The following is a 15,645-nucleotide window of genomic DNA, read 5'->3' as shown; positions in this document are numbered from 1 at the left end:
TGCAGTAAGGATTTAATGAGTAACAACAATGGAACATGCTGTACATTTTGTATCTTGTTTCAGATACGTAAATGTACTTTATAAAAGCAGACCCAGACAGTAGGCTACTAATGGAAAAAAATGCTAAATTTAACAGTGGGCCAAACTTGAAGCTGGTGTAAGCAAGTGCGGCTCCATGGAAATTTCTGTAACAAATACAGCAGTAGCTTAAACAGTGGAGTAAGTAGTCATGTAGTGTAATTTGTACCAGTTTGGTATTCAGTGGGGACTCAAGTGTTCCATTTAGGCGGAGCCCTGTGGCGGTAGTGGAGCTGCAATACCCCAGAGGGAGCCCTGGGAGGCATCCCAGCTTCCAGAGTTCCCAGGCACAATCTGTACATCTGCTGCTATGCTTTTTTTATTAGGTGCAGCTGACTTCCGCCTGTAATTCTGCCTGGCCCTTATGCTTGCTGTGCAAGAGAGGGAGAAATATCAGTGTGCTCTCCCCACCAATGGAATGAACTCATATAAGTGGCAAGCTAGCAGCCTCCCATGCAACCATTCAACTAAGGCCTGTCTACACGGGCAAGTTACTGTGCAGTAAAGCAGCTTTCTGCAGTGTAACTCCTGACATGTACACACTGCCAAGCCACTTTTGCGCAGAAACTCCCCAGTTGCAGCGTTGCAAAAAAACCACCTCGACGATAGTCGTAAGCCTCAAAGCACAGAGGCTCCAGCGCTGTATTGGCAGTGTAAACACGTTACAGCCCAGAAAGCAATCAATTGGCCTCCGGAAGTGTCCCATAATCCCTCAAGTGGCTGCTCTGCTCATTGTTTTGAACTCGGCTTCCCGGGAGACAGGCACCTCTCCCCTTTCAAAGCTCTGTTTCTGACAGCCATTGCATATTGTGCTCCTGGACACAAAGCAAACCATTAATGTGGAATGCTCGTGCTGTTGAACCCTGAGGCAGGTGTGTGTGTGTGTTGCTTCTTGCCACTGTCTGACCTTAGAAGACAGCATGCTGACACACTCTCTGTCCCCCGAAATACACTGTCTCTCTTCCCCCCCTCCACACACACACACACACACACACACACTCCCTGTCACACACTCTCCCCCGCACACTTCAGTTGAAAAGCAGCTGGCAATGTAGTAGGATGCCCATGGAACTATGGGATTGGGAAACCTGCATCATGTGATGCTGTGCCTTCCCCATGAGGCATTGCAAACCCTTCCCAAAGCACCCTGCGGCCAGTTGCACAGTGGGATAGCTACCACAATGCACTGCTCTCTTTGTCGTTGCAAGAGCTGCTAATGTGGATGCGCTCCAGGGTCATAAGGAGCACAGTGTGGGCACGCAACAGCACTTTAATTCCAGCGCTTTAATGAAAGAGGTATAACTTGTTGCGCAGAAACTTGCCAGTGTAGACATACCCTAAGCGAGCTTGTAACCAGCCAAGCAATTGCTTGATGAGGGACTTGAAGTCACTGAGGAGATTCATCTGACAAGGGCAGAGGCCGGGGGAGGGGGCGGGGAGGATTGGAAATTTATAAAAGGGAGGTGCTCTCGCTGGCCATTTTGAAAGGGGGAGAAGACTAAGATCAGAAGCAGACATGGCTGAGAAGGAGGAGAAGATAAATCCTGAACCCCCGGAAGAGAGACTAACTAAATCCCACATGGCTGTTGGAGAAACTGAGGAAACTGAGGCAGGGATTTGTGTGCAGGTTTTGTTGTTTTTCCATAGACCTGTATGGCTCGTTTGCTGTCTAAGTATATGTGCGTTTAAACATTCCTCTGCAGAGTCGTTGTATTACTTGCTTTTACTGTCATGTAGCCTCTGAAGAGGGAAACTGTAAACCACAGGGTCCGCAGCTTGACTAGAACTCTGTGAAAGTGTAGCAGCTACTGGGGAGGCTTGGAGCAAAAGCAGTAGTTTCAAGGTCTAGGCAATTGGACTCCCAAGAAGGGTGTCTGTACCTAGAGGCCCAGCACCTAAACTCTGCTCAGCTCCACCAAACTAGGAGCACATGGGATCCGTGATTTCGGTCCAGTACAGCAGCATGGTGCATTTTCACCTGGGGAACTAATCCAGGGTTGTAATAACATATATGGGGTAACAATAAGCACATCAAGATATATAATGCATCCAGGTGCAACTCAAGATTAACAAATGGTGCATATATACATGTCTCAATATTTCTAGCAATCAACTTTTCAATTAATTATGGCATAAACACTGCTATTAATGCATTTGGTTGCAGTGTGGGAGGCCACTCAGATCAAAGATAATCTTATAAAACTAACTTTTGTGAATATCCAGCAAACACTTTCAATGTGATTACAGGGCAGGTTTTTAATGGTTCTCATGTACTCATTTGGTTTGGTTATTTGATATTAGGTCTGATCTTGTTCCCACTGAAGTTGGTGCATGCTTTAGGATTGCTTAAGTGAGATAAGAGAACATGACATCAATAAGGATTGCATCTTACATTAGTGATACTGCAGTGTTTGGGGGTGATTACAGTAAAGTACTGTCCAATGAAAGGATGCTGAGGAATGCCGACTAACTGCATTGGCATCTAGGATGTAATAGGACAGAAGTGGTGGCATGAAACTCACACACACCTCTACCTCCAGTCCAATGTTTCCTCTAATTTTTTTACATCCATATGTGGAATGAGTTTGCACCATGTGCACCAATATGGAGGTGATGTGGGGTGGGGGTGGGGTCGAGTGGTTCAGAGTGTGGGAGAGGGCTCAGGGCTGGGACAGATGGTTGGGGTGTGTGGGGGTGTGGGCTCTGGAGCGGGGCTGAGGATGAGGGGTTTGGGATGCGGAAGGGGGCTCAGGGCTAGGGCAGAGGATTGGGGGATGTGGGGTCTGGCGCAGGGTGTGGGCTCTGGGGTGGGGCCAGGGATGAGGGGTTTGGGATGGAGGCTGCCCCAGCGCTGCAGTGAAGAGAGAGGACTCCCCCAAGCACTCTCTCATCTCAGCAGCCCAGGGCCAAAGGAGAGCACCTCTCCCCACCGGGGCAGCTCCAGTGCCGGAGAGAGACACCTCTCCCCGCCTGCGTGGCCCTTGATAGCCTGCTGCACAGCTGTGCAGCTTGGAGGGAACTTAGCTCTAGTCACCCTAAAAATGAGGTAGATTGAAATGGCTTTTAAAATTTATCCTGAGGGCCTGGCCCCTCTATTATTTCTCCTGCCCAGAGTGGGCAATGTGGGTATAGAAACTAGGGGTAAAATAGGGTGTCCAGATAGCAAGTATGAAAAATCGGGACAAGGGGGGCAATAGGCACCTATATAAGAAAAAGCCCCAAATATCAGGACTGTCCTATAAAATCAGGACATCTGGTCACCCCAGATAAAATGCATTTTTGTGACATTTTACCAAGATAGTGTGGTAACCAGGTTGTGTGACAAGCATTTGTACAGTATGGGGCTATTCTCTTACTCTCATTGGGGTAAATCAGGAACAACTCCATTGAAACATGTGATCAGAATCAGGCCCTATGTGTTTGAATAAAGTCAAGGGACTTGTTTAAAATGTGAGTGAATGAACACTTTTCCTAGTTAAAGGTGAGATTCCACACAGTGCAGTTAATTTTCTGCTGTATTGGAACCTGGCTGACTTTTGAATGAATCTGTTCCTAGAGGAGGGTTCTGTGGTTACCTTGGATGTGTTCTTAATTATGCATGATTAAGCAGAGATTATTTATTATTTTGGGTGCCTTCCATCCCCTTTTGGATATCATCTTCGTCTTATCCACCCACATTCTTCCAGTGCTAGACAGTCTTATTTGGATGCGTTACATCTCTCAGAATGAGGAATATTGACTTTGTATGGTTTGAACAAATGTCAGGTTCCTCCACTTTCATTTGAATTGCATACCGGTATTAGGTATACATGGCATCAGTAAGGACACAATAGGATCATTGCATTAATAAATCAAGAAAATAATGTTATAACCAGCTACAGATTGCAATAGTGATCTATTTTATGTTTATATAACATCTAAATAAAAAAATCTTATTTTTCTACTGTCATTATTTAAAGTGTATATTCTATCATTTATCTAGGTGGAAAAGCAGAGACACATTATTTTATTTATGCTTTTGTTCTGTGCACTAAAGCAGTGATTGGCTTGAAGTTTGCCATACAGTTCTCCATATAGTGTACTCTAATCATCACAGAACATGGTTTTCTAGGCTAAATTACATTTTACCAATACTTTTACTAGATGATATTGTGCCTTAATCAACAAAAAAAATCTCTTGCTGTTCTGGTGGATTATACCTTACTAGGAAGCAGTGTTTTAAAACAAAACCCTTATTTAAGCCATAGTAAACTTGATTAACAAGAATGTGCCTTAAACAAATAATTTCCTTTTTAATAACAGCAGGCACAGAGCAGTTTTCTTTGCAATTCTGCTAACTTGTGAATATTGGATTTGTTTGATAGTCTGTGGTCACAAGAGTTATTTTTGAATATCAGGTAGAGAAATATTTGTTATCTTTTTACAGTCTGACTTTTTACAGTCTGATAATGAGGGAATTTAAATTACCTCATCTGTATTTTAAAAATCCCAAACCTGAATAGCTTATATTTTTAACATGTACTTTACAATTCAGTAGAACACACAACCAAATCTTTGTCTCCCAGCAACCTCTTAGGCCTTCAGTGCTAGATCCTTTCTCCCCACTTCCAGGCGTGAAAGGACCCAGATTCAGTGTAGCTACTATTCTTCCACTGCACTGGAGAGGTGGAATGACAGGCCTAAGAAGGGGCCACACACTAGGGTCTCATACTCCTTTTATGCCAGGGAACAGAACACCTCAGTAGCTCATACCACAGCAGTATGAGGGGTGAGCCATTGGAGGGGTGCAGGTTTGAACATGACCACATGAAGCTACTGGCCAAACCCTTCACCCATGTAGTGCAACTTTAGTGGCAGCAGGGGCTACTACAAGTCTCTGCGGTATAGCAGCAGCTGTGCTGGTGCTCCACGGCCTAGGGAGAGAGGGAAAATTCTGGTGCCATCCATCAAGAGATACCCTTGCACAAAGCCCTTTTACATACACTTTATGCAGTGGACGAAGACTTGGCCCTCCGTGTGTAGTATTTTGTGATGTGATAGTTAAGTAAAAACAACCTTTCAAATATCGTATCTAATTGTCACTTAAGTCTTAACCTTCAGCACCCTTTGGAACATGACACACACTCTTCTGATGTGGTTTTGGGGCCAGATAATGATTTATGACTTAGAGTGGCCTTTTTTATTAACCAAGTTGCTGCCACATTTGGTTATTTTGTGGTCATAGTCTTGCTAACTTCAATGTGATATCTATATTATTGTCATAATATGACATCATTGGCCATCTGGCTGATTTGAAATAGGAAGGAGACTAATCATGTGTTGTAATTACTTTGGGGGGGGGCTGTTTTTAAAAAAATGAGGGTTCTTCTGCATTTAGAGTCAGGTGACTTGCATTTAGAAAATGTAGTTTTAATTACTGGATTCTATTGTTTGTACTTCCTGAATTACAGAATAATGGAAAGTGTAAGTTTTTCATATTTTGTTTCTGTTGTCTGTCTTCAATTATTAGGGTCCCTAATGTGTTATTTCTAATAGCAAACCTTTTGCTTCTCTTCATTTATGTTGAAAGTGAACTTTAATGGGGGGGGGGGTCAAATCTGTTTGTATTCCTGATTTCTTTCAGGTGGGGAAAAATGGATGGTGGTGGTTATAATTAGTGAAAGAGATGTGCATGACTATGTTCCAATAACTTTTTCACAACTGGCTTCCCCCTATGCCTTTTCTTGACCATTCTTAAAAATTATACTGTAGGGGAGCTCTAAGCATTTTTTTTTAAGTGTTAAATGTTGATGCACAGAATAAATATAATCATTCATGAACTGATTTACCAGATTTAATTAACTGAATTAATTAACCATAAATCAAAGACCAGAATTTATATCTGCCTGGATCTGTTACAGCAATACCCTCTTTTGCAGGGTAGACTCTACTTTTCTCCTTCTCCTTCTCCTTTCTCATTGCTCTCACAGAATTGTCCTGCACTTGCCTTGCTTTAAAAAGCTTTGCATATGCTCAGCAGCTGGTTGTATGTCAGGGTCTAAAGTACAGCTCTCTCTGCTATTTCATTCTTAGTAATGTGTAATGAATAGCAAAATTATATCCTACTGTCCTTTAGTACTTAAAACCGTTAGAGTTTCTCATACAAATCTGATAGCATATCTTCAATTAAGGTGACGGTAATGAGGATCCTTACCAGCAAGTCCGCTGAAAGCGGTATGATTAGTTGATTGATTTCAGGCATGGCAGGGGAAGTAGTACATGTTGCTATGTAAGAGACCTAGGTAAGGAAGTGACCATGGAGCCTCTGTTGTTCAGGCCTGTACAGATGGCTGTAACACACAGCAGCTTCCCCTGCTACCACACTAATAGTGGCCCCAGCTATACATCTTCTACTCTGCAGCAGTAAAAGTATTAATGCTCGCTTTTTGTTGCGGTCATAGAGCAAAGGTGGCTGTTTGATGGAAATTCATATGCAGCTGCCCTGGGGAAATGGAGGCCAACACATGAATTGTTTAGACAAATAGAACGTTTGGGACTAAAAGCCATATTTAATTTTGTATGTCCTAGGGCTCCGCCCCAAGAGAACTCTGCGGTTGGTGCTATGGACTGCAGAAGAACCAGGAGGGGTGGGTGCTGAGCAGTACTACCAGTTACACAAGGTAAATTATGTAATAAAATGATCCATGTTATAGTATTTGCTTTTTTGACTGAGAATACTAGATTTTCAAAATGTCAGACTCTTCGTCTAACCATATAGGGTCCAGTTCTGCCTGCAGATACATAGGCACAACTTTATGTGCAAGATGTTGTGAAATACTCTGTGTTTTAATATAGTCCTTTTAGAAAAAAAGGAAGTTCCATCCTCTTGTGCTTCTCTTCCATTGGTTTGTTAATGTAACTCTCTGACTCAGACATTCATTTGGATTGCAAAAGGGAAAAATGGTAGGGACTTCTCATTTGAAGGTCAAAAGTTAATGGGTATGATAAGCTCTGCAGGTACTTTACTTGATGTACCATACCATGTCACAAAGCTGTTATGAAGCGAATATTTCATGAGGATATCTGCTGTGGCTTTCAAAAAACAGCTAACTGCCTGCCCTCAAATGGGGTGAGCAATCCATACACTTTGTCAATATTAATCCATTTAATTTACCCTTTACATTTCTGTTTCACTGCATGTTGCATAGTCCACTAAAATGTAATGAATAAACTAGTAAAGAGAGAACTCTCTTTGGAAGCACAGATATATAACATTTTAATGGTGAGTATGATCTAAAATGCTTTCTGCCAATTATTGTTTACTGTATGGGATCAAGGACATTTTAAATGCCATCACTAGCTATTTTTGATTATGCTAAGTAAAATTATAAAACTCCTTTTTAGGACTGGTAATTAGGCTGAAAATATCACATAATATTATTTCCATATTAGCTGTGCACAGTTGTCTCTTCAAAGGATTGCATGACATGAATGATAACTTCATAAAACTGTCCTGGAGCCAACAATTTTCAAAATATAAACATTTTGTAGGAAGCTAACCCTGTAATCATATAACTAACTCCTGATTTTTATCTGTGTTTTGTGATCCCTTATTTGGTAGTAGTTAATCTCAACAATGCTTAAACCTGCAATGCAAAGCCAAGAAATTGATGAAGAAAAATGTGTTTAAAGTTTTTGTTCTACCATGACAGCAGGTTTTTTCAGAATCCATGTCTTGCAATAAAAATTCCTGGCAGAGCGTTTATGATGTTATTGTTGCTCCTTTTTTGACCCAAGTGCTAGTAAAATTTCCGGATTCCATTGATGATCTCGTTGGAAGCAGAAATTAATGGAGTCTGGTATTTTCTTTGATAGAGTTTTATTTATTGACCAAGAAGTACAAAGTCCTGTGTCTCTGAATGCAGGAATTAAATAGCAGGAAACAGCTTCTTTTGCTTACAGCACCGAGAGCACTCTTTTCAGCCTGCACCCTGGCCCAAAAACCTCTCCCCAGGTTTCTTCCGGAGACAGTCATTATGATTTCAGTTGCTCCTTCAGTCTGTTCCTCACTCTGTCATTTTTTTTCAGTTTTTTGTGGGCTGGTCTACTCAGGAAAGCTTATATCGGCATAGCAAAGTCTCTCAGGGATGTGAAAAATACACACCCCTGAGAGACATAGCCATGCTGACCTAATCCCCCATGTAGACAGCGCTAGGTTGATGGAAGAATTCTGTTGACCTAGCAGTCCACCTCCTTGAGAGGCGATAAACTACAACAACAGGAGAACCCCTCCCGTTGCCGTAGTGAGTGTCTATACTGAAGTAGCATTTTAAGTTTAGATGTACCTTCAGTGTTCTCTCCCTTCCACCTGGCCACGATATCCTATCGAACTCTCCACTCACCTGGTGGTAGCTCCTGGGTGGACTTTATTAGGCTTTGTTTTAGATGTAGCCCCTTAACTGTCTGTTACAACTGTCTTAAATGGGGGACCCATTCGCATATCTGTTTGAATGAGGTTTTAACTTAACCTATAACAAAGTTTCACCCATCTCATAACAATACTCCCCACCTGAGCTTTGCCCATCATCTCGATGAGGCCTAAAATGGTGACCCGCAATAACCCATCCCAAACAGAAAGAAAAGAAATAATTTAACAAATTACTAATGATACACACTTACCTATTACATATGTTCAGGGTCTTTCTGTCAAGAAAGTTTCACATCACAAACAGAAAAGGATTGGATTCCCGCCCAAACCTGGCTTTGGGGCTTTTCTCTCCCTGAACTTCTTTTAATTGTGCTCCTGAGGTATGTCTGTTGTTTCTGTGGAACTTGGTGGCTGTAACAGTTCCAAGAACAATTCCTGCTCTTTTCTGTCAGAATGGGGAGACTCATTACAGTCACAACTTTCCCAGCCTCAGCATCCTCAGTTGTCAGATTCAGGGAGCAGCCATGCTGAAATCCTGTCCCCCTGATATCGCCTTAAATGGCCTTTATGGATAACTTTGGGTTTAGTCCTGGGACCCAACTGCATCCTTTCTTTATTTGCGTCACTACTGTATAGGGTCCCTCCCAAGGCTCCTACCCTTCTTAGGGCTCCTACCCTTCTTTCACCAAATAAGGTTCCCTCTTTTAAAAGTTTCCCCATATGACCTTACATCATAGAGTCTCTTCATTTTATCAGAGGCTATCCAAAAATTTTCCGTAGCAAAGGTGTGAAGTTTTTCAGTTTTGTATTGTAGGGTTTCTGTGTAGTCCAAATGGTTCAATTCCTTTTGTTCCTCTTCAGAAACTCCGTACAAAAGGTTTGCTGGGTTCCTTGGCTCCTGCCCAAACATGAAGAGTTCTGGGGCACACTGTAATCTCATTGATGTTCTATAAGCCATCGGAAAGAATGGGATATACTGGTTCCAGTCCCTTTGGTGCTGTTCTACAAAGGTTACCAGCTAAACCCCAAAGTCCTACTGAACCTTTTGCACCACCCCAGACATGCAGAATATAAAGGCATGGTGGAGTTTTGTGGCTCCCCGAATCCCTCAAACCTGTTGAAACACTTTGGATTCAAAGTGAGTACCTCCCCCTGGACCCTAAATCTGGTGAAGAATTAATTCACTAGAACTACTGCTACTGTCACAGCCTCTTAATTTCCTATTAAGTAAGTCTCAGGCCATTTTGTGAATAGTCCATAGCTACCAGCAAATGATGACTGGCTGTCTCTGTCTCAGGCAAGGGCCCAAGAACATGAATGGCAATGCAGTCCATTGGTGTCCCCACAAGATACTGCTGCAAAGGGGTACTCCCAGTGCCTTTCTTTGCAATGTGAGCATCACATTTCCTGCACCAGCTTTCTACATTCTCCCTGAACTTTACCCAATAGAAATTCTCCCTTAGCTTGGCTAAGGTTTTTGCAATCTCAAAATGTTCATCAGTTTAGATCTCATGACATAACCTCAGAACTTCTTTTTTCAATGTATCTGACAACCCACTGGTGCCTGTATCCATCACCCACTGGTTTTTCCCATCTTCTGTACAATATTTCAACTTTAAATTCCAAGTTTTCCCAGTGTGACCAGAACCCTTTTATTGTGGTGGTGTTAGGGGACACTGCATTCTAGGCTGGCTGCATTTGCCAGTTGATTTTCCACTCACACTGTACCACCGTATGAGGATTCTTTCTTTGGGGAAGTTTTAACTGCTCTGGGGTCCATTCCTGCAGCTCCATCCCCATTGTTCCAGGGATGAATTAAGAACATAGGTACTTCTGAAAAATCAAGAAAGAGAGCCACATCCATTACCTTGAGCAACTAATTCCTTGCTCTCCGGCTTGGGACAGTGTTTGCAATTAGCCTCCCAACAAGGCTGTTTGGACAAGGCATCAGCATTACCATGCTTATGACCTAACCACTGTCTGATTGTGAAATCCTAACCCTGACATTTTTCCAACCAACAGTAAAGGCTGTCCCTCAGGATTCCTGAATCTAATGAGCCATTGCAAGGAAGCCTGTCCTGTCCTGCCCAGAAACTTCATCCCATACAAGCAATGATGAAAATTTTCTATAGATGCAACCACTGTTAGGAGTTCCTTTCTGGTGGTGCAGTAATTTCTCTCAGGAGAACTTAGATTTTTGCTATAGTAAGCTCCCACCCTCTCAAGCCCCTTGTTGTCTTGTGCCAATACTGCCCCCAGACTTTAGTTACTAGCATCTGTATCAAATATGAAAAGGGTTTGAAACACAGATAGGCCAAAACAGGAGCGGTCAGTAGAGCCTTTTTTAACTCTCAAAATGCTACATCTTTGCTCTGCTGACCACTGAAATGGTTTCCCTTTCTCACACAACCTATGCAGTATTTTGCAATATTGGCAAACCCACAAATGGACTTTTTGTAACAGGAGCAGAGGCCTATAAAACTCTGCACATCTGTGAGTGTCTGGGAAGTTGTCTGGCTTTTTACATCCTCAGTTTTATTTTTGTCAGTGGACATTCCCTCCTCACTAATTGTGTGTCTGGGGTAGATTAACTTTTTTTGGAACACCTTACATTTCTTTGAGTTCAGTTTCAAATTGTCCATCTTCAGCTTATCACAGGCCATTTGTAAATATTTTAGTTCTTGTTCAAAGGTTTTAGCATGTACCAGGATACCATCTGGGTATAACAAACGGGCTGAGAAGGGCATGCAACATAATACCATCTCTGTTAGCCTCTCAAATGTGGCTTATGCGTTGCACAAGCCAAAAGCCATCGCTTTAAGCCATAAGCCTTGTCCTGCTGTGAAAGCAGTTTTTCCCCCTGTTGTTTGGATCTACCTCTGCTTGCCAATACCCGCTTTTAACATCCATTGTGAAAAACCAGACTGACACTGCTCCTGCATCCCGGGTATCATCTATTTGTGGTAATGGATAAGAAACCTTTGAAGTGATTTCATTTAATTTTTTATAGTCCACACAGAATTGGGTACTGCCATCCTTTTTCTTACCCAGCACTATGGGTGAGGTCCAGGAGCTGGTTGAAGGCTCAGTTATGCCTTCGTGATAAATTTCCTCAATGGCCTGGAGTATCTCTTCCCTTTTTTGTTATTTGCAACTGGTGAGGTGGCTGTTCAATAGGTTGGTTTCCCACAGTATCAGTCTTGTGCTGAATCAGTGCAGTACAACCTATATCTTTATTGGCTCAAGAGAACAACTCCTGATTCTTAACCACAAACTCTTAGACTGTTCTGCTGTTCCCCATTTAAGTGTACAGCACTGCTCAGGAACAAGTACAGTAGAAACTCTGGGAGCTCACCTTTCCCCTTGCAGTTTTCTTCTATGGTAGGATTTAACAGATCCATTGGTTCACATTTTGAGACTGCAGTCCTTTTTTTTTTTTTTTTTTTTACTATTTGCTGCTTGTCAGAAACATTAATCAAACAAACAGGGATTAATTCTTGTTTCGTATCCACAAGAGCTTTAGCAGCTAAGATTCCCCTGAAACTCTGGCTCTCAGAACAGTTTTCAGCCACTCCCCATCTTTCCCTTTCTGGAAAGCTACCACAGCATGTAGCTGTTGTAATGGGTTATGCCCCCGGAGCAGGACAATCCTTTCACTGCAAACCAGTTATCTACAAACCATTGTCCCACCTGGGCCATATCTTTAAAGGGAATTTCCACAGACAGAATCTGTAAGACCCTTTTCCTGACATGGATTACAGTTATCAGCCATAATGGAATCTAAGCCAATTACTAGCTCATCCACTATTTCAGCCACCCAGACTTCTTGCTTAAATTTAAGGTCCAATTGTCAAACCCAATTTTTAGATGGGTGCTGTTGTGCCAGTCATTATCTCCATGTGAGACCAATTAGTTCAGTTCTGGATCCCCTATTCCCTTATCTTTTCATCATGTCTGGTCTAATAACTCTTTTATGATTGAACCTGTATCAACTATCCCTATACACCTCACAGATCCTATTATACACTGTATAGACAAACTCCCATTATTGTTGTTTAACTGTCCAGTCACAAACAAAAACTGTGAGACTGATCCTCGAACCTCCAAGCTTTGCCCCTTCAGCTTGTTTCCTGAACTGGGAGGGAGGCTTTCTCTAGACACTTGTGGGAGGGTACTAGCGTGATATTACCTCAGGTACAATATGGACTGATAGTTGTGTCCCCTCAGTTCTCCAGCCTGCAGTGCCTTTTACACTGGTCTGCTGTATGTAATGTAAATCACTCCCAGCTATACTGTATGAGTGCTATAGCCAGCCATCCATGAATTACACTGCAGGGAAACACCAGCAAACTCCCAGTCTCAGACTTCCCCCAGAAATATGCGTCTTGTACTGCCCAGCACCCTCCTGGACAATACAAGCTCATATAAAGTCTGTCATTTTATTAATAGAAAATGATATTCACAAATCTTGTTATCCCAAATGACGTTTCCTAAATACTTCAATCTAAACACACTGGTTTAGATAAAACAACAAAACAAATTTATTAACTAGAGAAAGACAGATTTTAAGTGACTACAAATTATGAGGCATACAAGTCAGAATTGGTTACAAGGAAGCAAAAGGTAAAATGCAACTTGTAAAAAATTTAACAGAGTCTGTAAAAGGAATGAACTTAGAGGTACAGACTGTCACAACCAGCTTTTAACAGAACTGTTAGAATCATAGAATGTAGGGCTGGAAGGGACCTCAAGAGGCCATCAAGTCCAGCCTCCTGCACTGAGGCAGGCCCCAGTAAACCTAGACCAATCCTGACAGGTGTTGTCCAACCTGTTCTTAAAAACTTCCAGTGATCAAGATTCCACAACCTCTCTTGGAAGCCTGTTCCAGAACTTAACTACCCATGTAGTTAGAACATTTTTCCTAATATCTAACCTAAATCTCCCTTGCTGCAGATTAAGCCAAGTACTTGTTTTCCTACCTTCATTGCACATAGAGAACAATTGATCACCATATTTTTTATAACCGCTCTTAACATATTCGAAGACTGTTGTCAGGTCTCCTCTCAGTCTTCTTTTCTCAAGACTAAATGTGCCCAGTTTTCTTAACCTTTTATCATTTTTGTTGCTAGCGCTAGACAGAGGACAGTTTATCCTGAAAGGCCTTGATGGTATCTGGGTATGACAGGAACACAAGTCTCTGCCAGTCGTCAGCCAGTTCAGGTGGGTTTTCTTCTGTCCTCTCATTCTAGTTTTTAGCTGTGCCCCTGACAGCTTAGATCGATGACTAACTCCAAATTGCATGTCAAGGGCTTGTACTGGATCTGGATAACTCAGTCTCGTTTCTGGTGGTAAGCTCTGCAGTACAGTCAGAGCTGGGCCACCAACGTTGGCTGCTAGTAACCCCTCCTGTTTTAGTCCTTCTTCCCAGCCATTCATTTGAGCTACTGTAGAACACTGAATTGAACCAAATAACCTCCAGGGAGTTTTTCCCTTAAAGATAGTGAGTGGGATTTTGCATTATTTGAGCTGGGACAGCCTGACCTCTCCCCTCTGGGCCTCTGTGAGTAACAAAGGAGGTAGAAAACTGTTGTTAATGTCCAGTCCTAACCCTAATCATCTGATTGGGTCAATTAATCATCCAGGTAGCTGCCATCCACTGTGATCATCGACTCTTTGAATTCCTTATGTATCTGAGTTTTTAGCTCCATAAGTCCTTGCTGCAGCTCATCTCTGTTAGCAAGTTCCAAGTTGGTTGAAACGTGCTTCGTCTCCAGTTTTTCTGGTGTATGACTGAGATAATTTGCTGGTCACCTCATGAATCCATTTTACTGTCCCAGCCTGAGTATTTTGCAGCTGGGTTTCCCAATCTGTCCAGGTACTTTGTAGTTGTTGCTCCAACATAGATCTCATCTCAGCCTACAAATCCTCTCTGAGCCTTTTCCAGGACATCTCCAGCTTTTGTTGCAGGTCTTGTCTGAATTCCTTTTGAAAATTCACCAGCTCTTGTTTTAGATCTTGTTTTAAATCCCACTGGCCATATTTGATTTTTGCAAGCATCTCCATTATTTGTTCCATTTTCGGTCAATAGGAATACCAGCTCACATTCTGTCTCCCTGGAAGCTGGATCCCTCTCTTGACACCTCTCTGCCCCTTTTTGATCCCAGCAGCTAGTTGAATTTCAGGGCTCAGGGGATGTAGAAGTAGATGGAGTCTGGTATTTTTTCTGATGAAGTCTTGTTTATTTAAAAAGAATGCACAAAGTCTTGTGTCTCTGAACACAGAAGGAATCAAATAGCAGGAAACAGCTTCTTTTTGCTCACAGCACCAAGAGCACTCTTTTCAACTTGCACTGTTTTCAGCTTGCTCAAAAACCACTTCCCAGGTTTCTTCTAGTCAGCCACTGTGATTTCAGCAACTCCTTCGGTCTATCTCTTTTTCAGTTTTCTGTGTGTTCTCTCCCCTCTGCACCCGCCTCTTCACACCTGAACCCACCACCACTGACCTACTTTCTGGGTAGATCCTAAAAATTTTTGTTTGAGGTGTGGCCCCTTAACTGTCTCTTACAGCTGTCTTAAATGGGGGATTCATTCACACATCTATGTGAATGAGGTTTTAATTCAGCCCATAACAAGGTTTCACTTAGCTCATAACATTATTTAACTTAAAAGAACAAATAACTGGAAGTTTCATTTTGAGAGGGAGGCACAGAATTAAAAATTCACTGTGAAAAAATAAATGGAATTAAATCAGATTGTATGTAGTGGAAAGCAATGATATAGTGGCTTGAGTTAACATCACTATGGTGCCATATAAGGAACAGAGGGAGTGGGTCCCAATTTGCTTCTTTACTAGTATGCTTTAAAATAGGCATTGGATAATGTGGATTCCTACGCACCTATTATATCAACGCTATTAGGACATTTTAGACTTCTCAAGGCTTGTCAACATGGGAAGGGGGTGGTTTAACCTTCAGTAACATGAGTGAGGCCATGTCTAAACTACACAGTTTTGTTGACAAACAGTAGCTTACTGTGAATTAAACTCCCCATGTAGACAAGCCCTCGGTAGATATGTCAAAGAGGACACTTGGACAGGCTTGCTGTGGTATAATTGGAGGAGATAGTGTCTCTTAAATGCTGGATTGATCACTGACGCTACGG

The 15,645-nt window shown here is 42.2% G+C and overlaps 1 protein-coding gene across 3 annotated transcripts in view; it reads left to right on the top strand.

The window, feature by feature from the left end:
• Positions 1-15,645, top strand: part of CPQ (carboxypeptidase Q) — a 270,868-nt gene that overhangs the window by 198,422 nt on the left and 56,801 nt on the right. For all 3 annotated transcript variants that reach the window (XM_084619637.1, XM_084619636.1, XM_084619638.1), the window contains exon 6: positions 6,646-6,737. In XM_084619637.1, coding sequence (XP_084475763.1) covers positions 6,646-6,737 — 92 coding nt within the window. The remainder of the gene's footprint in view (positions 1-6,645; positions 6,738-15,645) is intronic.

The sequence above is a fragment of the Lepidochelys olivacea genome, assembly GCF_965140295.1.
Source record: "Lepidochelys olivacea isolate rLepOli2 genome assembly, chromosome: 2".
In the NCBI taxonomy this organism is placed as follows: domain Eukaryota; kingdom Metazoa; phylum Chordata; order Testudines; family Cheloniidae; genus Lepidochelys; species Lepidochelys olivacea.
This window is presented reverse-complemented; position numbering and strand designations above follow the sequence as displayed.